This window comes from Drosophila albomicans, chromosome X (assembly GCF_009650485.2).
Source record: "Drosophila albomicans strain 15112-1751.03 chromosome X, ASM965048v2, whole genome shotgun sequence".
Lineage (NCBI taxonomy): Eukaryota > Metazoa > Arthropoda > Insecta > Diptera > Drosophilidae > Drosophila > Drosophila albomicans.
In genome coordinates, this window is record NC_047627.2 from 6014335 (window position 1) to 6039886 (window position 25552).

At 45.6% G+C, this 25552-nt stretch overlaps 8 protein-coding genes across 9 annotated transcripts; 3 read left to right on the forward strand and 5 right to left on the reverse strand.

Annotated features, from left to right (window-relative positions):
• Positions 1 to 165: 165 nt before the first annotated feature.
• Positions 166 to 2403, reverse strand: LOC117572317 (protein regulator of cytokinesis 1-like). Its single transcript, XM_034255053.2, has one exon. It carries the CDS (start codon positions 2296 to 2298, stop codon positions 304 to 306), a length of 1995 nt encoding a protein of 664 aa, XP_034110944.1. The 5' UTR covers positions 2299 to 2403; the 3' UTR covers positions 166 to 303.
• Positions 2404 to 2756: 353 nt separating this feature from the next.
• Positions 2757 to 5376, forward strand: LOC117572307 (protein regulator of cytokinesis 1-like). The gene has a single exon (XM_034255041.2). The coding sequence runs from the start codon at positions 2854 to 2856 to the stop codon at positions 5014 to 5016; it is 2163 nt and encodes a 720-aa protein (XP_034110932.1). The 5' UTR covers positions 2757 to 2853; the 3' UTR covers positions 5017 to 5376.
• Positions 5377 to 5721: 345 nt separating this feature from the next.
• On the reverse strand, positions 5722 to 9216 carry LOC117578057 (zinc finger protein 768). The gene is made up of 4 exons (XM_034263191.2): positions 8066 to 9216; positions 7008 to 8001; positions 6320 to 6921; positions 5722 to 6251 (listed from the first exon to the last, which is right to left on the reverse strand). The coding sequence occupies exons 1-4, from the start codon at positions 9093 to 9095 to the stop codon at positions 6169 to 6171; spliced, it is 2709 nt and encodes a 902-aa protein (XP_034119082.1). The 5' UTR covers positions 9096 to 9216; the 3' UTR covers positions 5722 to 6168.
• Positions 9217 to 9547: 331 nt separating this feature from the next.
• Positions 9548 to 10681, reverse strand: LOC117578060 (probable 6-phosphogluconolactonase). Its single transcript, XM_034263196.2, has 3 exons — positions 10428 to 10681; positions 9804 to 10291; positions 9548 to 9724 (listed from the first exon to the last, which is right to left on the reverse strand). Exons 1-3 carry the CDS (start codon positions 10567 to 10569, stop codon positions 9599 to 9601), a joined length of 756 nt encoding a protein of 251 aa, XP_034119087.1. The 5' UTR covers positions 10570 to 10681; the 3' UTR covers positions 9548 to 9598.
• A 310-nt stretch (positions 10682 to 10991) lies between these two features.
• On the forward strand, positions 10992 to 25090 carry LOC117578058 (nuclear RNA export factor 1). Of its 2 annotated transcripts, none has more exons than XM_034263192.2 (10): positions 10992 to 11521; positions 11592 to 11746; positions 11821 to 11916; positions 20656 to 21177; positions 21268 to 21377; positions 23227 to 23263; positions 23327 to 23535; positions 23595 to 23772; positions 23892 to 24346; positions 24415 to 25090. In XM_034263192.2, exons 1-10 carry the CDS (start codon positions 11389 to 11391, stop codon positions 24512 to 24514), a joined length of 1995 nt encoding a protein of 664 aa, XP_034119083.1. In that variant the 5' UTR covers positions 10992 to 11388; the 3' UTR covers positions 24515 to 25090. The 2 variants fall into 2 exon arrangements, with proteins under 2 accessions (XP_034119083.1, XP_034119085.1); XM_034263194.2 differs by having other exon boundaries at positions 11824 to 11916.
• LOC117578059 (putative sodium-dependent multivitamin transporter) lies at positions 12728 to 15128 on the forward strand. Its single transcript, XM_034263195.2, has one exon. The coding sequence runs from the start codon at positions 13356 to 13358 to the stop codon at positions 15126 to 15128; it is 1773 nt and encodes a 590-aa protein (XP_034119086.1). The 5' UTR covers positions 12728 to 13355.
• LOC117578061 (uncharacterized) lies at positions 15151 to 15788 on the reverse strand. The gene has a single exon (XM_034263197.2). The coding sequence runs from the start codon at positions 15699 to 15701 to the stop codon at positions 15300 to 15302; it is 402 nt and encodes a 133-aa protein (XP_034119088.1). The 5' UTR covers positions 15702 to 15788; the 3' UTR covers positions 15151 to 15299.
• Positions 18023 to 18640, reverse strand: LOC117578062 (salivary glue protein Sgs-3). Its single transcript, XM_034263198.2, has 2 exons — positions 18439 to 18640; positions 18023 to 18330 (listed from the first exon to the last, which is right to left on the reverse strand). Exons 1-2 carry the CDS (start codon positions 18505 to 18507, stop codon positions 18157 to 18159), a joined length of 243 nt encoding a protein of 80 aa, XP_034119089.2. The 5' UTR covers positions 18508 to 18640; the 3' UTR covers positions 18023 to 18156.
• Positions 25091 to 25552: the final 462 nt, after the last annotated feature.

Below are 25552 nucleotides of genomic sequence, written 5' to 3' on the forward strand. Positions count from 1 at the left end.
ATGTGTGCTTATTAAAGAGAAATAAAAGTATATTCAATTATGGAAGCACTACAATGCAGCGCAGAAGTTGACTTTTATCGATTATCGATTTTTTCGATTATATTCTCTAATGACGGCAGTTACAAACATTAAATTTCAAACCAAACGATTGTTGCTTAAATCATAATATAAAAAAAATGTGGCATGTAATTGTATTCATTTAAGTTACACAACAGCAAAATAATACTCTTAATAAAGCACACAATTAAGTAATTTCAGTAAAAAATAAAAGCATCTCTATAAGCGCAACAGCTCTCACAGCATTCAATGTTTCAAAAACGTCGAAGTAATCATCTTCTGTGGCATCATGGAAGAACGTGCCGCCGGCTCAATGGACTTTTCAAACGAATCATACGTGTCATTCTCATCCGTCTCGAAGCCATCGTTCTCATCCCCCGATGGTGCCCTTATCCTAATCTCAGGTATCGTCGCCTTGTTGCGCGTCTTCTTTGTAGCATGCCCCACACTCCTTCTGCCCATCCCCGAGCTGCGTCGAATCGTATCCTTCAGCACCCGCACCTTCTTCATCGGCGATTTGCCTGCTTTTTGTGTCGTTTGCAGCTGTTGCTGTTGACGTGGTGATGGCGCCGTCAGCAGATGCTGATTCGACTTGTGATGCACAGCTGCTTTCTTCATCGGGGTCAATGCCTTCAGTAGGTTGCGCTTAGCATGCGGCGTCTCCTGCTTACTGTTGGCATCCCCATTGGGCAGCTTGCGCTTGTGTAAATTGCCAGTGGTCTTTGAGGCCGAATTCGACATGGAAGCCAGCTTCCAATTGGACGGAGTATTACGCAACGATTGCGTGGATGCCGACAAGGCGGACATGTTCTTGTGGCCGAGGGGAGTGCGAGGAGGAACAGCCCCCGAATTTGGAGGAGGTAACATCTTAGTGCTGGTCACCTGTTGCTTGCGGGCCGAGCTCTGCTGCTCCTTAGCCTGGCGCAGACGCACCCACTCGTTGGCCATGTGCTCCAGTATGTTCTCGCCATGGACGAGGAATGGAGAGCGAGTTCGCAACTCGTACGCTTGCACCAGCTCGCTAATCTGCTGCTCAATCTTTGGCAGCTTGCTGCTAATTGCCTTTCGCTCGCGCTCCTCCTTCAGCAGCTGACCACCTCGATTGTTGAACCGATTCGGCTCATTTGCCTTGGCCTCCAAGGCCACCATGCGTGTCCAAATCTCTGCGCGACTCGCGAACAACTCAAATATCTCCTTGTTGTCATTATAGAAGCTCTTCAGATCATCCAGCTCCAACTCGTGCAACTCCAAAAGATCCTCATTGTACCAATCGTTGTAGTAGTTCGAGAAGCGCTTCCTCTCCTGCTCCGATTTGAGAGTCAAGTCCCACCACTTGCTGATCTCTAAGCGCAGCTGCTCAATGAACGTCTTCAGGTTCTGGCGACGCAGCTTCTGACACCGCTGCAGCTCTGCACTGAGCACATCATACGTTATCTGCGAATACTTAGTCGCCTTGCGCACTCGCTGCATCGTCACCTCATCCGTCTCCTGCAGACGTTCCCAGAGTACCTCAACCTTCTCGCGCATATCGTCGATGCGCTCGTGCAACTCCACCACCTGGGCCGCCATCTCGGCCCGCATGACGCGCAGCTTCTCTAGCATCTTCGGAGTCAGGCATTGATTCGCCTGACTCAACAGACGCTCATCTGCAGCAGTCAGTGGCAACAGCTGCAGCACCTTCATGTCCGCCTTGATCTCACTGCGCAACTTAAACAGCTCCTCCATGCGACGCGTCTTCTCCGCCCTCAACCGTTCCAAATGTTCTGCAAATGCGCACATTTCCTGCGGCTTTGGCAACGGATCTGCAAGCAAAGGCAGGGGCTGTTCCCCCAGCTCCTCGCACAGTTCCTCCTGCTGCAACAGCAGTTCACAGATCTCGTTGCGACGTGCTTGTAGTTCCTCTCGCAGATGCTCAATGCTCTTGTCCAGCTTCTGCTCCCACACTATTAGCGGCATATCCTCCGGCTTTTCTCCAATGTCCACGTTCCTGTGCATTAGACGATTGATCTCAGATGCCTCTACTTTGAGTGCATCAATGGCGTCGAGTATGCACTTCTCCTTCTCGTCTGATTCTGTCAATAAGTCCATATAAAAGTTACGCACGCGCTCCTCTAACTTCCATATCAACTTTTGGTAATATTCAGTGTCAAACATTTGCAACCACTTTTTGTTTAAAAGATCAACATCCTTGCTGGTGGCTGCGAGTATTGCTGCCTTCACTTGCAACATTTCCTCGTCCATCGTTGCTAGTTATTTTCACTTTATTCTTATTTTATTTGTTTATTCTGATTTTTAATTGAGAATGCGCAAAGTGACGCAGTTTTCCTTCACTTGAACATTTCGGTAAATTTTAAACATGGCGCAGTGCTGCCAACTTGCTTAAGAGGAACGTGTGCTGTGTGCAGAGGAGCAAGTGTTGGAGTACCGTATATAAGAACACATAACAGACGCGACAATTAGTTACATTCCGATTCCTAACATAAATTCTATTAACAGTTTAAATGGGTTTTAATGCACGTTAATACTTTTAATGTCATATTGCCGCGACGAAAACTATTCAGCTAACCGTTTCTGTTAAGCAAAAGTTGGCTCCACACTTAACATTGAGGACCATTGCGAAGTGTGGCAGGCCACACTTAACAGCTACAGCCAGGCTCAAAATGTGGCAACGCTACACGCTGTTTCAAATTTACCGAAATGTTCGATTGAAAATAGCGTCCCTTTTTTTTGTAAGCACATTTCTCAAGTAAAAATCAAAATAAATACATAAAATAAGAAAAAGTTTTAAATAAATTCATGAAAATGGACGAGGCAATGTTGCAAGTGAAGGCAGCAATACTCGCAGCCACCAGCAAGGATGTTGATCTTTTAAACAAAAAGTGGTCGCAAATGTTTGACGAGGAATATTGCCAAGAGTTGATATTGAAGTTAGAGGAGCGCGTGCGTAACTTTTATATGGACTTATTGACAGAATCAGACGAGAAGGAGAAGTGCATACTCGACGCCATTGATGCACTCAAAGTAGAGGCATCTGAGATCAATCGTCTAATGCACAGGAACGTGGACATTGGAGAGAGGCCGGAGGATATGCCGCTAATAGTGTGGGAGCAGAAGCTGGACAAGAGCATTGAGCATCTGCGAGAGGAACTACAAGCACGTCGCAACGAGATCTGTGAACTGCTGTTGCAGCAGGAGGAACTGTGCGAGGAGCTGGGGGAACAGCCCCTGCCTTTGCTTGCAGATCCGTTGCCAAAGCCGCAGGAAATGTGCGCATTTGCAGAACATTTGGAACGGTTGAGGGCGGAGAAGACGCGTCGCATGGAGGAGCTGTTTAAGTTGCGCAGTGAGATCAAGGCGGACATGAAGGTGCTGCAGCTGTTGCCACTGACTGCTGCAGATGAGCGTCTGTTGAGTCAGGCGAATCAATGCCTGACTCCGAAGATGCTAGAGAAGCTGCGCGTCATGCGGGCCGAGATGGCGGCCCAGGTGGTGGAGTTGCACGAGCGCATCGACGATATGCGCGAGAAGGTTGAGGTACTCTGGGAACGTCTGCAGGAGACGGATGAGGTGACGATGCAGCGAGTGCGCAAGGCGACTAAGTATTCGCAGATAACGTATGATGTGCTCAGTGCAGAGCTGCAGCGGTGTCAGAAGCTGCGTCGCCAGAACCTGAAGACGTTCATTGAGCAGCTGCGCTTAGAGATCAGCAAGTGGTGGGACTTGACTCTCAAATCGGAGCAGGAGAGGAAGCGCTTCTCGAACTACTACAACGATTGGTACAATGAGGATCTTTTGGAGTTGCACGAGTTGGAGCTGGATGATCTGAAGAGCTTCTATAATGACAACAAGGAGATATTTGAGTTGTTCGCGAGTCGCGCAGAGATTTGGACACGCATGGTGGCCTTGGAGGCCAAGGCAAATGAGCCGAATCGGTTCAACAATCGCGGTGGTCAGCTGCTGAAGGAGGAGCGCGAACGGAAGGCAATTAGCAGCAAGCTGCCAAAGATTGAGCAGCAGATTAGCGATCTGGTGCAAGCGTACGAGTTGCGAACTCGCTCTCCATTCCTCGTCCATGGCGAGAACATACTGGAGCACATGGCCAACGAGTGGGTGCGTCTGCGCCAGGCTAAGGAGCAGCAGAGCTCGGCCCGCAAGCAACAGGTGACCAGCACTAAGATGTTACCTCCTCCAACTCCAGGGGCTGTTGCTTCTCGCACTCCCCTCGGCCACAAGAACATGTCCGCCTTGTCGGCATCCACGCAATCGTTGCGTAAAACTCCGTCCAACTGGAAGCTGGCTTCTATAACGAATTCGGCCTCAAAAACCACTGGTAATCTGCACAAGCGCAAGCTGGCTAATGGGGATGCCAACAGCAAGCAGGAGACGCCTACGGCAAAACGGAGCCTGATGGGAGCGTTGAACACGGTGCATCATCGAGCGTCGCCAGCATTGCGGAAGCCGAGTCAGCGTATCTTGGCTGCCCAGCAGAAGACAACGAAGTCGCCGCTGATGAAGGTGCGCGTGATGGAGCAGACAATGCGACGCAGCTCGGGATTGGGCAGGCGCAGCATGGGGCATGCCACAAAACAGCACAAGAAAGCTTCTGCAGCCAGTAAATTGCCAGCCAGAGTTCAGAGCGAGAAAGAGAACGACGATGCTGATGATGATGACTATACAACGGATGAGAGCAGCAATGTGGCCACAGGTGGTCATGAGGATATTGGCAACTACAAGATGTTTGCGCCTGCGATGCGCTCCTCCGAGTTGCCACACGCGCTGCGTGCCCGCAAGCAGCTGCAACTGCCCAGGAGATGCAACAACAATGCCACCAACAAGAACAAGCACAATCTGAAGCTGGCCAAGACGGAGGCAACAAAGCCAGAGAAGCAGATCGAGGCAGAGAAGCATCAGTTGCAACTCCCGGAGCCACGACTCAGCCGCATGTGGCAAGCAAAGTAAGAGGGGAACGAGAGCTGATTTCATTTGAGATTCACTTAATTTAAATGAATTTTTTTGTTCGCTTAATACGTAAATGTTGTTGTGATATTGATGTTGTATTATTGTATTAAATTTGTTGATATTACATTTATCAATCACATATTATCTTTCTTGCCCAACAGTTTCAATTTAATCCCAACACTAATGTTGCGTTCATTTCCCTTTTAAAATAAGTATTCACGATCAGCTCTTATAGAAATAATAATATGTTTAAGCAATTTGTGTTAAGACACAATGAATACTAAGCTAGTTTAAGAGAGATTTATTGAAAACAAACTTTTTTTATATTATTTTTACTTGAAACTAAAATCGTATAATTTGACAATTAAGTTGCTGCTTTCATTTAAGTTTTCTCACTTTGAATTTAATCTGTTAACTTACGTTAAGAAATGAATATGTATAACAAAAAAGTTGATTTGCAAAATAAAATCATTCTGTGCTTATTTATTCAGTTTATTATTATAATATGTGTGGTATATTTTAAGTAATATATATATAATACATATTGGATGATTCTTTGTTTTTAATTAAACCATGCTGATGGAATTTAGATAAGGTATACAAAAGACTATCATTATATATATATTTTGAAAATAATTTTGGATTCCTTTTCCTTGTAATGCTGGAATTTAAATATGAGGAAAGAAAAAGACGTGGAATTCATTGCACCATTTTCATATGTATTTTCATGTGTATTTACAAAATATTTTTGTAGTCGTAGTTTTAATTACAAATATCAGTTGCTTTCATTAATAATCAATTTGCAGAAATACAAAAGTATTAAACAATTCTTAACGTTATAGATTATATATACTGTTAGGGGCTAGTTAGTACATATAATTACTTATGCCACAAAATGCATAATATTAACAATAATTCGAGCAATTCTTTCACTGGTAAAGCTAACTGCGGCATGCCGCAGATTCCAATAAATCCTTGCAGAGGAGAGTTTTCATTTGAAAGAGATACACTTAATGTGATCAGCCCAATTGTAATATAAGCAAGGAAGTCGTCAGACGGACTGGGAATATATAGATTGTTGGTTGGTTGTGCCGCTCAGGCGATTTCCACTGTACAATAAGTAATAGATAATCGTTGCGATGGCATCGTTGGCTATTTGCCCGTTGCACGTTCGCTGCCGCTGGCATTGCTCTGCTGGCTGTCGTGTTGTCCGCCATGGTTATACATGAGATGCGCTGCAAACGGAAAGAGATAGCTGCTATAGTAGGGGACACGAAAGAGAGCGAGAGCGCATGCACTTTACCCATCACAACTGGCGTTATGTTGAAGGCGCCAAAAGGTGTCGGCGTCGTCGTCGACGTCGTCGTTGCTGTCGCTGCCGCATTGCTGGCGGTGCTCACAAATCCATCCTGCACTGTTGCCACCGGCGACGATGTATTGTAGGCGACAGGCGAGTGCACAAGGGGCGTGGCCGCCGCAGGCAATGTCACAGCCATCGTTGTCGTTGCCGCCACCGCCGCCGCAGTTGTTGTGGTCGTCGTCGGCGCCGCTGGCGGCATCACAACGGTGGTCAGATGCGAGTGCGTTGGCTCATCGAGCAGACCGGTGCGTTGCAGGCGCCCCGTCTTCGTCTCGATGTGCTTGTTGTGGGCACTGAGGCAATGGTTGCGCATGTGATACAATTGCAGGAAGTAGGCATCGCAATGCGGACACTTATACCGCTCGCCGGTGTGGCGTCGGATGTGCGCCTTGAGATCGTTGCTCTGGCTGAAGCTCTTGGGGCACTGATCGCACTTGTACGGACGTTCGCCGGTGTGTGTGCGCATGTGTATGGTCAGATTGTAGGCGCGATGGAAACTCTTGCCGCATGTGTTGCACAGATTGGGTTTGGTGCCAGTGTGGTAGCTGCAAGGCATGGTAAGAAAAGAGAATGATTTGAGACAGTTCCCAAGAAGAGACTCAGAAAGAAGTTAAAGGAAATCCTCACTCACCGTTCGTGCACCTTGAGATCGGTGGCACGCGGAAACGCCTTGATGCAGTAGCGACACTTGTAGGGCTTCTCCCCGTTGTGGCGTCGCATGTGGACGCGCAGATAATCGTTGCGCGCAAAGCTGTCGCCGCAGATGCAGCAGAGGAAGTTCCGCTGGCCGGTGTGCGTCTTCTCGTGGCACCGCAACTGCTGCCGCTCCTTAAACGTCTCGTCGCAGCTCTTGCACGCATAGAGGAACTCGGTGTGGAGCAGCGTGTGCTTCCGCAAATAGGTTTTGCTCGAGAAACGCTTCGCGCAGTATTCGCAGGTGTGTTCGCTGAGCTGCAGCTTCAGTTCGCTGCTCGCATCGAGTCCCTCGCCATTGTGCTTGCTCAGCTTGTGCCGCTCGAGCGCATCGGAGCGTGTGAAGGCCGCCTCGCATAGCACACACTTGTGCTCCTTGCTGCCGTGCAGACTCTGGACATGCGCCTTCAGATGATCGCTGCGTGCAAAGGCCTTTGGGCAGTGGGGACAGCTGTGCGGCTTCTTCTCCAGATGCGACAGCTTGTGGCGCAACAGATGGCAGTGGCGTGAGAACGTGCGCTGACAGATGTCGCAGCGATTCTCGGGATTTGGTTGTGCATCGATTGTTTGCTTGTTGCGGCGTCGACGTCGCTGTTTTCCACCAGTTGTCGATTGGGTTCCTGTTCCAGTTGCTGTGCCTGCCTGCTGCAGATATTCGCGCACAATTTGCACTTTTGTCTCGGCGCTTGCAGGTGGCTTCTCCTCATCGTCCAGCTCCTCCAAGTCGCTTTCATCGGCCTCTTCCTCTTCCTGCTCTTCCTCCTCTGCCTCTACCTCTTCCTCGTCATCCGCCTCCTCCTCCTCCTCTTCGGAGCTGTGCAGCGCTTCCTCGAAGTGCTCCGCGTTCTCCTCATCCTCCTCCCCCTCCTCCAGCTGTCGCACGCTATCCATGCGCTGACGCTCCTGCTTAATTGGCAGCAGCTCCTCTTCCTCTGATCGACCAAAAGCAACCACATCAATTAGCTGACTTTACTTTGCACTTAAATTACTGCTCACCTTTCACATGCGCCTCCTCCAGCTCCTCCTCTTTCTGCTGCTTGCTATGCGGCTTTTTGCGACGCTTGTCATCCGCATCCAGTTGCTCCAGCTCCGGCTCTGGCTTGATTTGCAGCCACAGCGTTTGCTTGGCCTCCGCCTCAAGTTCGTCGTCGTCATCCGCCTCCTCGTTGCTCGATATGGGATTCGTGTGACTCTGATACGCACTCTGTTGATCCCGCTCCTGACCCTGCTCCTCCTCATCGTCAGCGGCGCAGTTGTTGAGCAGCACAGCGGCCGATTCCAACTCATCGCCGCTCTGCATGGTGGCCTCATCAATGGCCGGCCATGGAGTGTCCATTGACTGCTCCCCCTCCATCTCGTCGACACCATCGCGTTCCTTGTGCACTGTGCGCATGTGGCGCTGCAGATGATCGCGTCGACTGAAGACGCGCTTGCAGTCGCCACACTCGAGACGCGGTCGCCGTCGCAGCAGCGGCGATGTGGACGGCTGATTGTGCTGCTCGATGAGATGTGTGCGCAGCTGGCGGAACTGCTGGAACTGTGCCGCACACACCTGACACTGCAGCTGCTCCAGTTGCTGTTGTTTATGCTGTCGCTTGCGATGCAAACGCAACTCGAGCGCATTCAAGAACTGTTCGCTACACATGCCGCACTGCAGCATGGCCAGCTGTTCGGTCTGTGTGCAAACCTCGCTGCTGTTCGGCTTCAATGCTGGCGTCCTGCCCAGCATCGCGACCAAGGAGCGATACGATTTCTCGGCGTCGCGCTTAAAGCGATACGCTTGACAGGCCGCCTTGATGCAGGTGTCACACATGTGATGCGGCAACTTGTCGTAACGCTCGCACGTGTATCGCGTGCACTCGTTGAGGATCTGGGCAATGTTGGCGCCCTGCTCCACGGGCGCCTCATCGTAGATGAAGTAGAAGTCGCCCACTTCTCGCAGGCAAACGCGACACACGCGCTCTGCATCAAAGTCGCCGCCGTATTGAGTCATCATGTTGTCGGGCATTGCGGGTGATTTGCTCATTTTGCCATTGCCTGACTGCCTGGCGTGTTTTTCCAATCTGTTTTTCTTTATTATGTTGTTTTCTTTTTGTTTTACTTGGTTTCCTGTGTTTCGCTTACATTTTCACTTGAAGCTGAAGTTTTGCCCTGATCCGACAACGCTGGTTGCGTAGCGACGCAGTGGCAGCGCCAACGCAGTTGGACTGCACTGCTGCACATGATGGGCGCGTGTTTTTGAAAATTTGAACGACAGCTACAATGAGTTAATACAAAATTCTCTATTTGCACCTACATTGTATTAAGAGCAATAATGGCGTGGTTCAAAATTTAGCTGCATTTCTCAATTGTGTATTGTCTGGAAATTTTCCTTTATTGTCCGTCTGCGGCTTTTTACATTTACATAATATAGTGGCAACGCCAGTGTAATGTGGGAGAATTGCTACATACATACATACATATAGGGAAAGGCGCGCATTTGAAAATTGTGCTTTATTCACTACGATTATTGTTTACATTTATTGCTAATCAGCACTTGATTTGTCTAGACGTTAATGACGCAGCCGCAGCGGCGTCCGCAATTAATGTCAGCTCTCCATTGACAGGTTCTATCCATGAAGAAGGCAACTCTTTATCGCGCTCCTCAAACACGCGCTGCAAACAACACAAAACAAAAATCAAGCATTATATTTCTTACATATTACATTGCAAAACGATCTCTCTGTGTACTAACCTTGACAACAGCCGATTTGCTGGCACCCGTGACCACAAAGACCAATTGCCTGGCATTGTTGAGCAGTGGCAGCGTGAATGTTATGCGTTGTGGTGGCGGTTTTGGTGAATCACTGATGGGAATGACCAGACGCTGCTTTTCCGCTAAGCTTTCTGGTTGCTCTGGGAACAGAGAACACGTGTGTCCATCCGGTCCCATGCCCAGCAACAGCAAATCAAACTCAGGGCTCGCACTGCCGAATATACGTTTCAACTCCGTCTCATAGTCCTGAGCACATTTGTCCAGAGGCAACGATGTATTCGCTTTCACAAATTGACTTTCCAGTATGCTGGGCAATTTGGTCAGCATATGTGTCTTATACGCATTAAATGTGGAATCATTGTGGTCATGGGGCACATAGCGTTCATCACAGAAGAAAAATTTCCAAGCGCTTGTGTCCAACTGAAGGGCAACAAGGGCGCGCGTTAACAGCTGCACTAGAGAGCCACCTGTTAGCGAGAGGGAGAAACAAACAATTCACCACTTAATACTCGACTTTGTCAATGGCAAGACGTGATCTAAGGTCACCTCACTCACACACACAAGCCAAACACGCGTCGGCAGATTAATTCGCAATCTCCTCACCTGAAACACCAAGGCGAAATGTTCCGTTCCGGTGGAATGCGGTTTCTGCATATACCTTGATCACTTGACTGAGATTCTGCACCAGCTCATCCTCTGTTTCGGCAACTCTCAAATGGAATGCACAGTCCGGATATGCTGACATTTTATGACTTTCAAATATAAAAACAACAACTGATATCGCCGGCTATGTTACTTCGTTTCTAAACACAAAGCTTTCTTAAAGCTGTTTTATTTAATATCTGTCTCGGCGTGTGACCAAAAACAAAATTTCGAAAATATACTAAAATATACCAGACCACACAAAAGCAAAACATAAAATACGATATATTTCCAAAACGTGTGTAAACTCAGTTCACCACATTATTGTGGCATCACTTTGAACAGTCTGATCTTCAAGCAAGCCTAGCTGTCGTGTGTTGTACGATTTTTAATTTCAAAGTGTATTCGACTATTGCTCGTGTATATAATTTTGGCGTTGCCATTTATTTTGGTCAGTGTGCGAAACACAGAGAGTTCAGAGTTGCTTGTGAGTATACGTATGTGTGTTGGAAAACAGCACACGACATCACACATCACAGACTGTCAACCAACACTTTGATAATTTTGTGAAATTGCGTTGCAAATTCTCGCGCTCTTTAAGAAAATTAACAACGAATTGTTGTAAGTGCAACCAGTGTTCGTGTGTTTGGTTGTGTGTGTCAATTAAGTGCTCATTTAGTCGGTTGCATAAAATCTAAACAAAACTCGGGCACTCGGAATACACAAATTTTGCGCGAACAAAAAAAAAAAAAGAAGGCAGCAACAACAACTACCAATACAACATCACAACAATTGCAACGTGTGTGTGCACGCGATAAAGAAAAACCTTGTTATTTGTGTTGTGTGAATTGGTGGACGACCATACTACAAGCGTATTTCGCTAATTTACATATTCTTCTGCGTTTCTGCGTTGAACTGAGCAATGCCTAAGCGTGGCGGTGGCGGCGGTGGCCAAAGATACAACAATAATAATGGTGGCAATGGGAATGGAAATGGAGGTGGCAACAATGGTGGCGGAGGAGGATCTCGTTTCTCGGCTCTAAAAGACTTTGGTGGTAAGCTACCCAGAGTTGCCGATTTACGTTTTTAGCAAACACATTTGTATGTTTGTGTTTTTGTTTTTAGATGACGATCATCAGCGGCGAAAGGATCGGAACAAGCGACGCGTCAGCTTTAAGACATCACAGTTTCCCCATAAGAGCGATGTGAAGTTGCGTATGCAGGACGTGCGACGTTGGGATGAGGACGATGACATGAGTGAAATGACCACCACAGTAAAGGTAAGTGTTACATACATTTATTGTAGCTTTTGTTTGCGAACTCATCATCATCTCGTATCGTTCAATTCTTGCAGCAGGATCGGCCCAGTTCCAGGCGACGTGGTTCACCAATTCCTCGTGGCAAGTTCAGCAAGCTGATGCGGAATGCCGTTGGCTGGTATCAAGTTACGGTAAGTGTTTGATCATCGTGATATATCATATCTTTGGATAGATTAGATTTACTTGAATGTACTGATTCACTTAACGCTCGTTTCCCTATCGCTTATCAATTTATCGCTAATTCAAAGATTATCGAACTATACGTGTTTGGGAATTTCGCTAGTTTACTTCGCAAATTGATGCCATAGCAAAGCATTATACAACTTGACAAGAATGCCTTGCATATATGGGTATTTTTTGGACTTTTCGCATTGCTGGCACGTTTTTTATAACATATTGTCACCTCTCAAGACTTGCTATAAATGTATATGCTTTATAGAGAGAGAGCACTTCGTAATTAAGTTAATAGAATCTCGGCCGTTATGTTGAAAATTTGGCAAACCAAACTACAAATACCCTCGATAAGCAGCAAAGTAAACAGACCCAAATGTGGCTCTTAGTGTAGTGTTCTTGATAAATATATGATCATTACAAACACTTCAATATGATTGTGCCGCCGCTCAAGGGCACAAAATAGTGTCTGGACGAATCGCTCGCCTGCTGTTGTGTTTATGAATCGTAAACATTTTTGCCATGCAAACAGTGTTGTTAGCTTGTATCTTTGTCTATGAATTAGTGTCGAGAGACCTCAAGATGAAAATAGTTTTAATCTAAATTGAGCTGAAATTGATGTCTACAGTGGATGTTTATGGTAGGGTGTCTCTGTTAACAGTTAGCTGCTAACAGCGTTTAGCGCTCTAATAAAGCTGTCGAAGTGCCGTAGCTGCAAACTTTGGTATCACATGATCAGAGGACTTTAGGTGTTGTAGCAACTACTTTATGTCACGTGATATATGTAGGTTAGGCGAAGCAACAATCTTTCTGTCACATTATCGGTGTATCGGAGTCTGCTAAGTCACCGTACAGGTTCCATGTGCCCACTGTTGTCGCCCGCGTCGCATCGTCGTTTTGGCGACGTCTCCACACAGCATGTGTCCCGCAAGTGCTGTCGCCGAGCTCTGCTATCTCTCACAGCGGCGGCCCAATGGAGCAATAAAAAGAAAAACAAAAATACATACTACACAATACACAATAAGACGGCCTTTGGGCCCAGAGTGCTGTGGTCGGTTCTGTGTTTATGGCAGGCGCGTAATACGTACCGTATTTGGGCCCATTTCATTGACGGCCGGCAAACGTTAAAGACGCGCGAGCTCCGGCCAGCTTTTTTAGCCAGCAAGCCCGCAAGCCAGCTAGCAGCAACAGCAATAGCTAAGAGAATCTCAAGACTCAAGAGTTTTATCGCGACCGCTTATCAACTATCAAATATCAACAACTGTTTGTCTGTCGATTAAAGGCCAAGTTAAAACTAAAAACGCACCGTGCAGTACGCGTCGCGCCACCCAAGGGATCGGGAATCCACTAGATCTTTGGAAGGTTGCCGCATCAGATCAGATCAGATCAGAGCTTTAACATGGCTACGCTTGGTGCCTGGGATTATGTCATACTGGCGATTGTCCTGATCATCTCCATACTGATCGGGCTTTACTATCGCTTTGTGGGCAGCAAACAGAGCACCACAACGGAATATTTGCTGGCCGATCGCTCCATGGGCGTCACACCGGTGGCATTCAGTTTAATGGCCAGCTTCATGTCCGCCATCACCATACTCGGCGTCTCCATGGAGATCTATCAGTATGGCACCATGTTTGCCATCATTAACGTCTCTTATGTGGTGTCCACGCCCATTGCCGCCTACCTCATACTGCCGGTATTCTATCGTCTGAAGACGGCGAGTGTTTACGAGTATCTGGAGCAACGTTTTGGCTATGCCACTCGACTGGCTGCATCGTTGGCCTTCTCCCTGCAAATGATACTCTACATGGGCATTGTGGTTTATGCGCCAGCTTTGGCCCTGGAGGCCGTCACGGGTTTGAGTCAGATTTTTTCGGTGATAATTGTGGGCGTCGTTTGCACCATTTATGCGACAATGGGTGGCATGAAGGCGGTGCTTATGACGGACATCTATCAGTCGCTGCTCATGTTTGCCTCCATCTTTTGCGTGATCATTGCTGCGTGGATCAAGGCGGGCAGCTTGGATGTCATATGGCGCACAGCGGTGGACAATGGGCGCATTGACTTTGGCAACTTCAGCGTAGATCCCACCGAGCGGCATACGTGGTTCACCCAAGTCCTAGGCGGATGTGCCACCTACCTAGCGATCTATGGTGTCAATCAAACCCAGGTGCAGCGACTGCTTGCCGTAAGGAATCTACGGTCAGCGCGTGCGGCCCTCTGGTGGTGTCTGCCCATCCTTTGTCTGCTCAGTCTGAGCACCTGCTTGTCCGGACTGTGCATCTATTGGTATTATCGCGAATGCGATCCGCTGCTGGAGGGACGCGTTAACTCCCGGGATCAAGTGATGCCGCTCTTTGTGCTGGACACCATGGGCGAATACACTGGACTATCGGGTCTCTTTGTTTCGGGTATTTTTTGCGCCAGCCTTTCGACGATTAGTTCGGCAATAAGCTCACTGTCGGCTGTGACGCTGGAGGATTACCTGAAGCCCCTGGTGCGCTGTTGCGCTGGACGAACCCTCACGGACCGCCAGACGCTCTGGTATTCCAAGTTGCTGTCGGTCTTCTATGGTGCCCTGTGCGTCGGCATGGCCTTCTTGGCCGGCTCCATTGGCGGTTTGTTACAGGCGGCGCTCTCCATCTTTGGCATCATTGGTGGTCCGCTGTTAGGCCTCTTTACGCTGGGCATGTATTCGACGTCGGCGAACCAAAAGGGAGCCCTTGCCGCCCTGCTGCTGTCGTTGGCCTTCTCCTTTTGGATTGGTTTCGGACAGCCGAAGCCGCCCATACCCAGCCTGGACATGACTACCGAGGGGTGTCCCATACAACGCAGCTACGCCATCGATGTGCTGCTGACGAACTCGACACGCGCCGAACCTGAGACGGAATCGTATTTTTACCTGTATCGCATTAGCTACATGTGGTATGCAGCCTTGGGTTTTGCCATCGCCTTTGTGGGCGGCTGGCTGTTGTCCTATTGCTTTGCCTGGCTCAAATGGGATGACAATCGACCGATCTATCAGGATGCGGACTGTACGCTCATCAAGCATGATCTCTTTGTGCCACCGCTGGCGAAACGTTTGCAACGCAAGCAAATGCCGCGCGTCATTGTCACGAACACCAGCAGCACCGCCAGCTCCGAGGAGCTGCCGCCAAAGGATATTGCATAAATATGCGGTGATGTGAGGGGAATCGATTCACGTTTTTGCTTTGCCTTTTTATTGGGAACACCAACCAGTTTTTTTTTTTTTTAAGTGCTTAGCAAATAAAATTGTAAACTAAACAATGAGTAAAATTTAAAAGTTTGCTGGGAGACGTCGACGTCGACGATCACGAAATCCCTAATCGGATGTTGTGGGCGGCACACGATTCTCGTCAGCCTCGTAATAGGTGCGTCGCTGCGTTAGATGCCACAGGGCCAGCAATCGTGTCAAGTCCTTGTAGCTGAGCGTCTCCAGCTGTCGCTTGTCCGCAGTCTGCACGCCCGCCGCATGCAGCTCCTCCACAATGGTATCGAACATAGCCGAACGGGGCTCCACCGGTTCCTCCTCCAGTTTTCGTGGCGCGATAACCATGTGTGCCGTCTCCTGACGTTGTCCCGCTGAAGCTCTGCCGTCACTCGACTTTTCCTCGTTGGAGTCCAAAGCCACCAACTCGGCATCGTTGGTCATGGGCAACGCTGCGCTAAGTTGAGCAATCAGCGCCACGAGGAGCGCGAGGAGCAGTACAACAGTGAACTTCATGATCGTTGTTACAATTGAAATCGGTCGTTTGGCCCGTGGAAAATTGTGAGTCGTCTGTTTGCTTGAAGAGTCGCGTTTGCACTGACAACAGCGTAGAATTTTTTGTTATTCTTTTTTTTGCTGTTGCTGTTGCGATCGTCGAACCCCCCGATAGCAGGCCGAGTCTCCCAGGGGTGTGTCGACAAAACGACAACGAGACGGGCGGCGTTCCAATTTCAGTTCTGTTCAGTTTTCTATCTGCGTCGTCGTCTCCCTCAAAATTAACCCCGGGAGAGTGAATGGAAATGGGAATGCGAATGGGGGAAAAGAAAGACGGAGCTTGTGCGATCTGCAGGCAGTGGTCACCACAACAACAATAATGTCCAAAGCACGTCGTCATTTGTTGTTGACTTTAGGGTCGATCGTCGTCTGTGCATGCTCAAATTATTTTATCTACATACATACATACATACTATACTCAGTATGGTGAGCGACACATGTTGCTTCTTCGGCGTAGTCTTCTCCCCCCCCTTTTTTTTTTGCTTTTTTTGCATTTGCTTCAAATACATCAGACAGAGAAAGGGAGTGTCTCTCTGTTGTCGCCTCTTTCTCTCTATCTTTCTTTGTGTGTTTATCTTGGCAATTGTGCTAGTTTACTTGTTCTTCTATATGTAGCGAAATTGATTAAACTAATCAGTTCTTCAACGCGTTGCTGATAAACTTTAAATAAGTGTTGCCTGCATTTAGGCTGAAGTTTTAACTGCTGCTCCCATCTTAATCGATACGTTACGACTTCCATGACACCAGGTGGCAACGCTGTCGATCTTGTTGTGCTGCTTCCTTTATGGAACTGGAAATATACATGGCGAAGTAGTCTTTGAACTAAACTTTGACATTGGTCACGTCATGAAAGAATTTCAGGAGTATTGGCTCTGGCGTAGACTCGAATTAAAATGAGATCAGAGGCGCCAACTTGTTGACAGCAGAGCACCGTCTCTTGGGCAATGCAGCGTCACAGGGTGTGTCGGGTGACAGGCAGACAAGTGTAAACGTTAAAGCTTATGAAATTTTAAGCTTTCATTGAAAAGTTAAGTTTGTGTACTGAGGGTTTTGGAATTATTTGAATTTGTATAAATTGCTTATTAATTAAGCTAACTTTGGCTTTGTTGTTGTTTGTAATTGCTGTAAAGCGGAAGAAAAGTCGCCGCAAGCAAGTTTATCGATTCCAGGCACAGATTCAAATGACCGCCAATCGAATGCATTTGTATATTTCAATTGACTTGTTTTGCATGGCAATACATGTTTCGCATCCCATTGGATAATTGTTATAATATGCAAATATTTGTGAAATCAATGGCGAATATGTTAAAATGTAGTATTGAAATGCACTTGGATTTTCAACATACTCTCTACACATTGTAAACTACAACAAGAGGCTGCAATACTATTTTTGATTGGCATAGAGCATCCAGTAGTCGCTTACTTTCGTATTGCATTTGCTGCCATTGTTATTATTACTGTTATTGTTATTGTTATGAAGTAAAGCAGGTGCAGTGGAGTGCATTAAATTTATTATAGCGCACACGCGCGGTGCAATCAATGAGCATCGAGCATCTTGAGTCACCTAATTCACTCTCTTTGCTCCAATGCTCTTTTCACCTTTTCACCACTGAGTCATCAGCGTGTGCGTGTGTGTGTCCGTGCGTGTGTCTTTTGCTTCCTGTTACACACGCTATTCTAAATAAGCACATTGCTAACTCCCGTTTGTGTTCTCACTCGCACTCGCACTCTCACTATCATTTCTTGTTGCTCTGCTTCCTCTTCTTCTTTTGCTAAGTATGCAACGAACGGCATCGCCTTTTGCCTTGCCCTGATGTCATCGCTTCGCAATGTGCGAATGCGTGTGCAGCTCGATCAGATGGGTGGGAAGAGTGGGAGGAGAGAGAAAGATACTGTGTTGCTGTGAGTGGCTACAAGTGAGCTCTCTCGCTCTCTTATCGCAAAACCGGCAAAGTTTTGTCTACGCTTGGGTTTGGGTTTGTTTATTTGTGTAGACAAAAGTAACAAAAATAAAGGTTGACGAATCACACAAGGTTTATTCAACAATTGTATTTCGAGAACTCTTTAAATGGCCATTTGTGCACTAACGTGAACTTTATATTAATAACAATTAAGTACTCGATGGTTGGGAGGCAGCAATAACTAATTCACAGAAACACACACGCGAGTGCGAGAGCGAGAGAGAAGCATTCTTCACGTTTGCACTCGTTTCTTCCTCTTGTCATGCAAACACACATGTCACAAATGTTTTGTACTCCAAAACCAAAAAAAAAAAAAAATAATTAAATAAAATTTATATATATATATAGATTATAATATATACTTATGCACACTTATATACACACATATATATATATAAATTTAACAAAACCAAAAAAAAGGTAGTAATTACAAAAATATTTTGCTAGCTACTCAGCTAATCCTGGGCAGGAGAATCAGCTGTTGTTGCTGTTTCTGTTGTTGTTGTCGTCGTTGTGCCTGCTTTCGTTGTTGTTGTTGTGGTTGTGTTCGCTGTGGTGCGTGTCAAGGTAAAAACACCCGTGCTTCCCACATCATCCATGGGCTGTGCTATAATTGTCGATGTGGTGCTCTGCGTCCAAAGTAAAAGAAAGGGTATCCAACATTCGGATTAGCATAACAATGTCAAGGTCTCTTTCACTTTAGCTGTTCTCTGTTGGCTTGCCTTTGCTATACTTACGCCATTTTTGGTCTCCTCGGGGCTCCAGGAGCGCTTATCATCCAAATCCTTGGAGCAACAGCTGCCCATTTTTGCTCTTTCGTCTCTGCTTTGCTACTTTCGGTTTCGGTTTCTGTGTTGCTGTGTTGCTATTTGCTGTGGCTGTGGCTGTGGGTGGCTTTGGGTTGGCTGTTGTTTTGTTGCTTGAACCTCGCACGGCTGCCGTCGAATGCCGTTGCGTTTGCCGGTGCGCGCTTGTTAGCCACCTAGCTCCACTTCGCGACGCGACGCAGCGTCGCAGTCGCTGTCGCAGTCGACGTTGTCGTCGCTGTTGATGCGTCGGCGTCATCATTCATATGATAAACTTTGTTGTTTCTTTTTTGTGTCTTGCCCATTGTTGTGTATACAATACAAAAAGGCGGCATCCGTCTACTATTCGCATTATTCTTGCAACATACACCCACCCACTACACCTCCCTTCCATCACCCTCTCTAGCATACTCCACACTCACCGACATCGACATCGGCATCGTCATCGTCTTTTCATAGCTCTGATTACACACAGTTAACGGTGTGTGGAGTATTTGATCTGTGAGTGTTATTTTTCCGTATTTTCCCAGCAATAGAACGAGCGAGTGTCGATATCAGCTATAAGTATAAATAAGTAACTGGTGTATTTATGTAGCCGTAGCCGTAGCACCTAAGACGGCAATTAGCTCAAATTATATTTTCAGACTAAAAGCACCCCACGCGACGTTATCGATATCGTTATCGAGCAAAGCAATTGACACTAAGCTGGGCTAAGCCTAGTTTGCAGTTGAGTGCGTTATCGATATCGATATCCTAATTAGTGCTAAATAATAAATAACAAAACACACACACACACATACACAGACATAGACATAGATATAGTGTGTTCTAGTGCTTCATATAATAAATACACTTATCGCATTTAATGCGCAGTATGTCCAGCACAACGGGGGAGGGGAGAGAGGGTGCATGGAGGGGGTTATGAAGGGTGGATGACTAATTTGGGGTGCTTGGGTTTTGGATGACGAGACTTCGTCACTTTTAGTTTTATCTATTGAGCACGGCGGAACAATCAGTTGCCAGCACATAGTATTAGATACTATATTTTATACTATTCAATTCTATTTTGTTTGTTTGTTTATCTCTCTGCAATTGGCGATGCCGATAAGCCAGTTATCGATATCGTTGACCTTCACAGCAGACAGGAAATGCTATTGAAAATATGAGCTTAAGGAAACGCCCACAATTTGGGTGCTGACTGTGTGTGTGTTGTGTTGTTTGTTGTGTGTGCGTCATAATCATAATCAAAATGCTCATAATTAAATCATAGACACTTGAAGATAAGCGGAGAGCGCGCACCCAAAAGTAATTAAAACACAAAGAGGCCCCAGACTATGCAGACAGGGACGCGCACTTGAAACCGAATGCGAACCCAAATGCGAGTTGAGTCAAAAATCGCAGAATTGGTATGCAAATATTGAGTAATTGCCCGACTGCGAGTGTGGAGCACGTAACGAGCTATATAGCTAGCCAGCGCCATGAACAAAACGTATAATGAGAACAGCAACTGCGAAACAAAAAAAAAAGAAAAAACATAAAAATACCAAATAAAATACAACAATAACAACATCCAATGAGCAAACAGCACTGCGAAATGTGGAACGAGCAAACAAGAGTGCAACCAGCGCCCCAATACCCATAAAATTTCAATTATAGTATAACTAATGTGTAGCGTAGACACCCTGAATACTGAAATATCGATAGTATCGTTTTACTATCGCAAGAGCGATATCTAAAGAAGTGATCTAACTTCAGTATAATAAAGAAAAACTCATGGAATTGCATATTTTGTTTAATTACAATCGTCTCGTCTTAGGATAATAAATAAATATAATTCGTATTTGTTGGTTTTCATCAAATTACATGAATACAACAATTTTAGCTTACATCTTAATGCAAATACAATTAAAGTTCCATATTACTATAACAATTTGCAAACTTATTTCGCTAAAGTTATAAATAAAGTATAATTTTGTTCTAATAATAATTATAATCGAAAGTGGAGCACGTGCGTTCCGTTCTCATGAACGTTATCTATATGAAACGCTCAATTGACAGATAAACAATCGGTGATTTGCGTTAATTAAGCAGCAATTAATTAACTAGTTTTGCTTTCTATCCCCTCTCTCTCTCTCGTCTCTATCTCAGATACACAATGGCCAGATCTACGACAAGGAGACGCTGTTGCGCGCCTTGCTGGCAGCAATGTCACCGCACGTCTTCATCCCGCAATATTGGCGAGTGGAGCGCAGCTGCGTCCTTTTCTTTACGGATGACTTTGAGGTGGCCGAGCGCATACAACAGCTGGGCAGGCACGCCCAGTTGCCGGATGGATTCCGTTTGATGCCGCGTGTGCGCAACGGTATTCCATTGGTCACCATTGACGATGAGTTCAAGGCCAAGATGAAGGTTGTGATGGCCAAGCGATACAATGTGCAGACCAAGGCCTTGGATTTGTCCAAATTCCACGCCGATCCCGATATGAAGCCACTGTTTTGTCCGCTCTTTCGTAGCAATGTGATGTCATGCGCCCTGGACATAATATGCGAAAATATTCCCGATTTGGAGGCAATCAATCTGAACGATAATCAAATGAGCACCATGGAGGCATTCAAGGGCGCCGACAAGCGTTTGCCAAATCTCAAGATACTTTATCTGGGCGACAATAAGGTGAGTTCACGTTATATCTTAGTATAGTTCATATTGATATGATACTTAAGCATATCCTTCTTATTAATTATTTTCCTTTTGTGACAACAGTTGCAATCGCTGGCCCATCTGCTGGTCTTTCGTTACTTGCCGATTGTGGAGCTGGTTTTGCGCAATAATCCTTGCCGTTTGCGCTATAAGGATCCACAGCAATTTGTCAGGTATACTATAGTGTGATTTCTTAATTCAAAACATACTCTTTCCTTGCAAGGATGTGGCAGCCCAAGCAATGCAAACTACGCGGGAACCGAGCTAAGAGTTGTGTGTTTGTCTCATAACTTTTAAGGATCCACGTGCCATGTTCTCATATTCCATTTCAACATTTCTGTTTTCTTATTAAGAAATGCGTTGTTTGAACGAACCGCGTTGCAATTTCGAACGCGATCTGTCGCTTTCTGATTCTTGATACAGATTTTTTTCGCCCAAGGCAAATGCATTTGTTAGCCTTGTAGAAAAAGAAACACTTGTCACACTTGAGGCAAACCACAAGTAGAGCCAAGCTTTAGACAGTTCTGAAAAAAAAGCGAAAAAAGAAAATAAGAGAAAAAATATCTCAATGGATAAAAAAAGAAAAGAAAAAAAAAACATTTACAAAAGAAGCAAACTCCACACAACGCACTCTAATTGCAGCGATATGGCAGCACTGCCAGCGACTAACGGACTAACACACGAGTACTCAAAAATTTGAACGGAGCGTTTGCAAGCCCGTTATGAAGACACGAACATGCAGCAAATAGCGTTGGTTGAGCTGCCCGCTTTCCTCTCTCCCTCTCCGCTCACTGTTGCCGTTGTTGTTGCTCGAGTTGTGTTGTGAATGCGACAAATAACGAGCAAATCTTTAAAGAGGTTTGAGATATATATCGACAAAACAGAAATCGAAAGCAAAACCACGTGAAACGCGATAAATGCATGCTTGCGCGCAACGCACACGTACGCATTGCACACACACAAACGCATACACGTATAGTATAGGCGGCCGATCGCCATCTTGTTGTGGTGGGAGCCGCTGCGCCCAAATTACGATGAACACCTGTAAAGTGTGCTGTGTTGTTGTGTTGCTATTGCTGTTGTTGTTGTTGCTCCTGCTGTTGTCGCAGCGTCATTGTTATTGTTGTTGGCTATTTTGTCTGATGAAAATTGGGTGCGCACGCCAAGCAAGCTATCTTCCTCTTACGCACTTACGCATAACAATACACTTAAACACACACGCCCACAATTATGACGACGGCGGCGGCAAGGACTTTCAGACCACATGACTGACGTCGATCACCACTACAAAAAAAAAAGAACAACATACACTGACAGACATGCTGGCGTTGGCGGCCTTATTTTCTATAGCTAAACGACGAGTCTGCGTTTTGTTGCAAGCCTTTTGTTTAACTTGGCGAATGTTCTGTCTATCTGCGGTTGCAGCGTGCAAACTACAAAAAAAAAGTACGATAACGATAAACGATAACAAATAAGCTATAAATTAGTATTTAACGACTTTATGACTTGACGATGGTGCTGCAGCAACGAGCTTTTGTGCGGCGACGTTTGGAGTGCTCAACGAAAAAAGAAATATATATAAAAACAAGAAAATAGCAAAAAAAAGATACAAAAAACAAAAGTTTGTAAATAAATTAAAAAAAGATGAAAAAAAAAAACAATAGAAAACTGTTCAAAAGTTTGGCTCACTTTCAAATGTATAGTCAATAAAGCTTGCGCGCCGTTCAACAAAGCGCATTTAAATGAAAACCAAATGCAATTGCCTGCACAACACATGTTGAGAAAGTAAAGTAAATAATTTATTTGCGACACATATGAAATAATATATGTGCAAAGAGTTTGACGCGAAGCGACAGGTGAAAGTGTACGAAATTGCAATGTACAAAACGGTCAAAGCGATTTATCGATTTCGTTATCGTTATCGTTACGATGTCGATGCGATGCCTTTGTATATTTTAAACTCGATACTAATGCCACGACTAAAAACGGGCGCAATATCCTTCAACTGAAAACTATTTACAGCGAAGTAAGACGAAAGTTTCCCAAACTAGTAAAGCTGGTAAGTATATTATCCTCATCTACATTCCAATTTTAACTAATATTAATCGGATGTGCCTTTAAGGATGGCTTTGAGTTGAGCGAATCGAGCGGCGTCATGCCACCGGCCAAGGCATCGTTTCTATGCGACAGCGCGGGCGCTGAGTTGGTTCGACAATTTTTGGAGCAGTACTTTAACATCTTTGATTCCGGCAACCGACAGCCGCTGCTCGATGCCTATCATGAGCACGCCCTGCTCTCCATGTCCATGCCTCCGATGAGTCAGGGCGGCAGGTAAGTCTTTAACTTCCGATTACTTCTCCAATCGAGATATTGATCGCATTGCTTTGCAGACTGAACAACTTCCGGAAGTTCAATCGTAATCTACGTCGCATTATAAGTAACGAACGGGACGATCCACGCACAAAGTTCCTGAAGAGTGGTCGTCTCGCTTGCGTATCCGCCCTCGACGAATGGCCACGCACAGTCCACGAGCGTCGCACCTTCTCTGTGGATCTGACCATATACAATGTAAGTGATGATAGTTAAGGAGATAATGTTACAGGTGGTCAACGTTATCATTTTAGTTCAGCTTTCGCCTCACTTCTAAAATATATTTACTAACTCTTGCAATTGTCTTCTTTTTGCAGCCCCAAATGATGGTGTTCACTGTAACAGGTCTGTTTAAAGAGTTTACTGGCGACACGGACACCTCGACGTTTTACGAGTTGCGGCACTTTGTGCGCACATTCGTGCTGGTGCCACAGAACACGGGCTTCTGCATTCGCAACGAGACCATCTTTATAACCAGCGCCACACCCGAGCAGTTGCGTGAATTTAAGCGCAGCCAGCATCAGCCTGCACCGGGCGCACCAATGCCCAGCAACGTTGCAGTTGCAGCAGCTGTGGGCGAAACTTCGCTGCAGAATCGTTTGCAGCAAGGTCAGCCACCAACAGCAGCTGTGGCACTGTTGCCACCACCGACAATTCCACCGACTGCGACAGCGACAAGTGTCAATCCCGCCCAACTCGACGATGCAACCAAAATGCAAATGGTGCAACAGATGAGCACACAGAGCCAAATGAACCTCGACTGGAGTCGCAAGTGAGTAGCACAACACCGATCTATATAGAAAGCTGAATACTATTTAATTGATTTATTGATTTTTGCAGATGTCTCGAGGAAACCAATTGGGATTTCAATTATGCCGGTTTTGTGTTCGAGAAACTCTTTAAGGAAAACAAAATACCACCCGAGGCCTTTATTAAGTAGACACCTTCTCAATCACAACTAGCAAACACCATAAACAAATTCTTCAACACCAACAAAAGTAATACATTTTTTTTTTTTAAATCCCAACAATCAACACAATACGTTAGCCGGATTAATCAATTCTTTGATATAATCCTAAGCCCATTCATTACCAATATGTTCTTTTTCCTTTTAAACTTGTTGTATCGCTTGCTGTGTAAAGGCGCTCTGGCAAAGCACGGTGTCTCTTGGTGTATTTTAAAATTCATATAGATGTTAATGCAAAATTCTGTTTCGTTGTACACACAAAATTCAAGTGTATCCAATAATATTCACCAGTGCTTTTGCGTGAGCGTATAAATTCAACACATACTTAGTCCCACACCCAAAAACACATATAAACTTGTAAGATAGCGTTGAATTATCCAAACACAATTAACTGTAAATTTCTATATATTAGATTTTTTTTTGTTTTTGAAATGTCTAAACTACGGCAACGATTAGCAAATATCAATATGCAGGCCACAAAACATAATTAGTTTGTAAACGTAATTAGACTTAACATTTTCATAATAATAAATCGCGTCAAAATACATGCTAAATGTAATCAAATGATGTTTTAATTCAATTTCAATAGTTTCAGCTGTTGGCGCTTAAAATGTGCACTAATTCACATAGAATTGGCGTTTTAGTTGTAATTTTGATTCGCCCTGGAAGATGTCGCGAATGTCCAAAAAGTGTCAAATCAGCAGATGAAATACCAGGCGAACATAACTGAGCAGCAAGTGAATTTAATAGTTTTTAGTGCCAACCTAAAAGTATGCAATGATTATTCCGATAAATTTTGCAAAGCATTCATCACAAAATTCGGCATAGCTCAGCCGTTTAATGGATTAGACAGATGCCTTTGTGCAGAATGGTAACTTTTGGCACACAATTATGGAAACAACGACAATAAGGACAAAAGTCCTTAAACGTATTTCCATGTTCAAAAAAATTTGGCAATAACTCGAAAGTCCTTTGATGGATCTTGTTGAAACTTTGGGCAATCGACTTTGG

Excerpts from the sequence above, each read along its gene's own strand:
- LOC117572317 (XM_034255053.2), bottom strand. The coding sequence starts at position 2,298 with ATGGACGAGGAAATGTTGCAAGTGAAGGCAGCAATACTCGCAGCCACC.
- LOC117572307 (XM_034255041.2), top strand. The coding sequence starts at position 2,854 with ATGAAAATGGACGAGGCAATGTTGCAAGTGAAGGCAGCAATACTCGCA.
- LOC117578057 (XM_034263191.2), bottom strand. The coding sequence starts at position 9,095 with ATGAGCAAATCACCCGCAATGCCCGACAACATGATGACTCAATACGGC. Across the intron at positions 6,922-7,007 it reads GATCTCAAGGTGCACGAACG|CTACCACACTGGCACCAAAC; the intron begins GTGAGTGAGGAT and ends CATGCCTTGCAG. Across the intron at positions 6,252-6,319 it reads CATAACGCCAGTTGTGATGG|CGCATCTCATGTATAACCAT; the intron begins GTAAAGTGCATG and ends TTCCGTTTGCAG.
- LOC117578060 (XM_034263196.2), bottom strand. The coding sequence starts at position 10,569 with ATGTCAGCATATCCGGACTGTGCATTCCATTTGAGAGTTGCCGAAACA. Across the intron at positions 10,292-10,427 it reads ATTTCGCCTTGGTGTTTCAG|GTGGCTCTCTAGTGCAGCTG; the intron begins GTGAGGAGATTG and ends TCTCGCTAACAG. Across the intron at positions 9,725-9,803 it reads GCAAATCGGCTGTTGTCAAG|CGCGTGTTTGAGGAGCGCGA; the intron begins GTTAGTACACAG and ends TGTTGTTTGCAG.
- LOC117578058 (XM_034263192.2), top strand. The coding sequence starts at position 11,389 with ATGCCTAAGCGTGGCGGTGGCGGCGGTGGCCAAAGATACAACAATAAT. Across the intron at positions 11,747-11,820 it reads AAATGACCACCACAGTAAAG|CAGGATCGGCCCAGTTCCAG; the intron begins GTAAGTGTTACA and ends CAATTCTTGCAG. Across the intron at positions 23,264-23,326 it reads TTCCCAAACTAGTAAAGCTG|GATGGCTTTGAGTTGAGCGA; the intron begins GTAAGTATATTA and ends TGTGCCTTTAAG.
- LOC117578059 (XM_034263195.2), top strand. The coding sequence starts at position 13,356 with ATGGCTACGCTTGGTGCCTGGGATTATGTCATACTGGCGATTGTCCTG.
- LOC117578061 (XM_034263197.2), bottom strand. The coding sequence starts at position 15,701 with ATGAAGTTCACTGTTGTACTGCTCCTCGCGCTCCTCGTGGCGCTGATT.
- LOC117578062 (XM_034263198.2), bottom strand. The coding sequence starts at position 18,507 with ATGGGCAGCTGTTGCTCCAAGGATTTGGATGATAAGCGCTCCTGGAGC. Across the intron at positions 18,331-18,438 it reads CCGAGGAGACCAAAAATGGC|AGCACCACATCGACAATTAT; the intron begins GTAAGTATAGCA and ends CTTTGGACGCAG.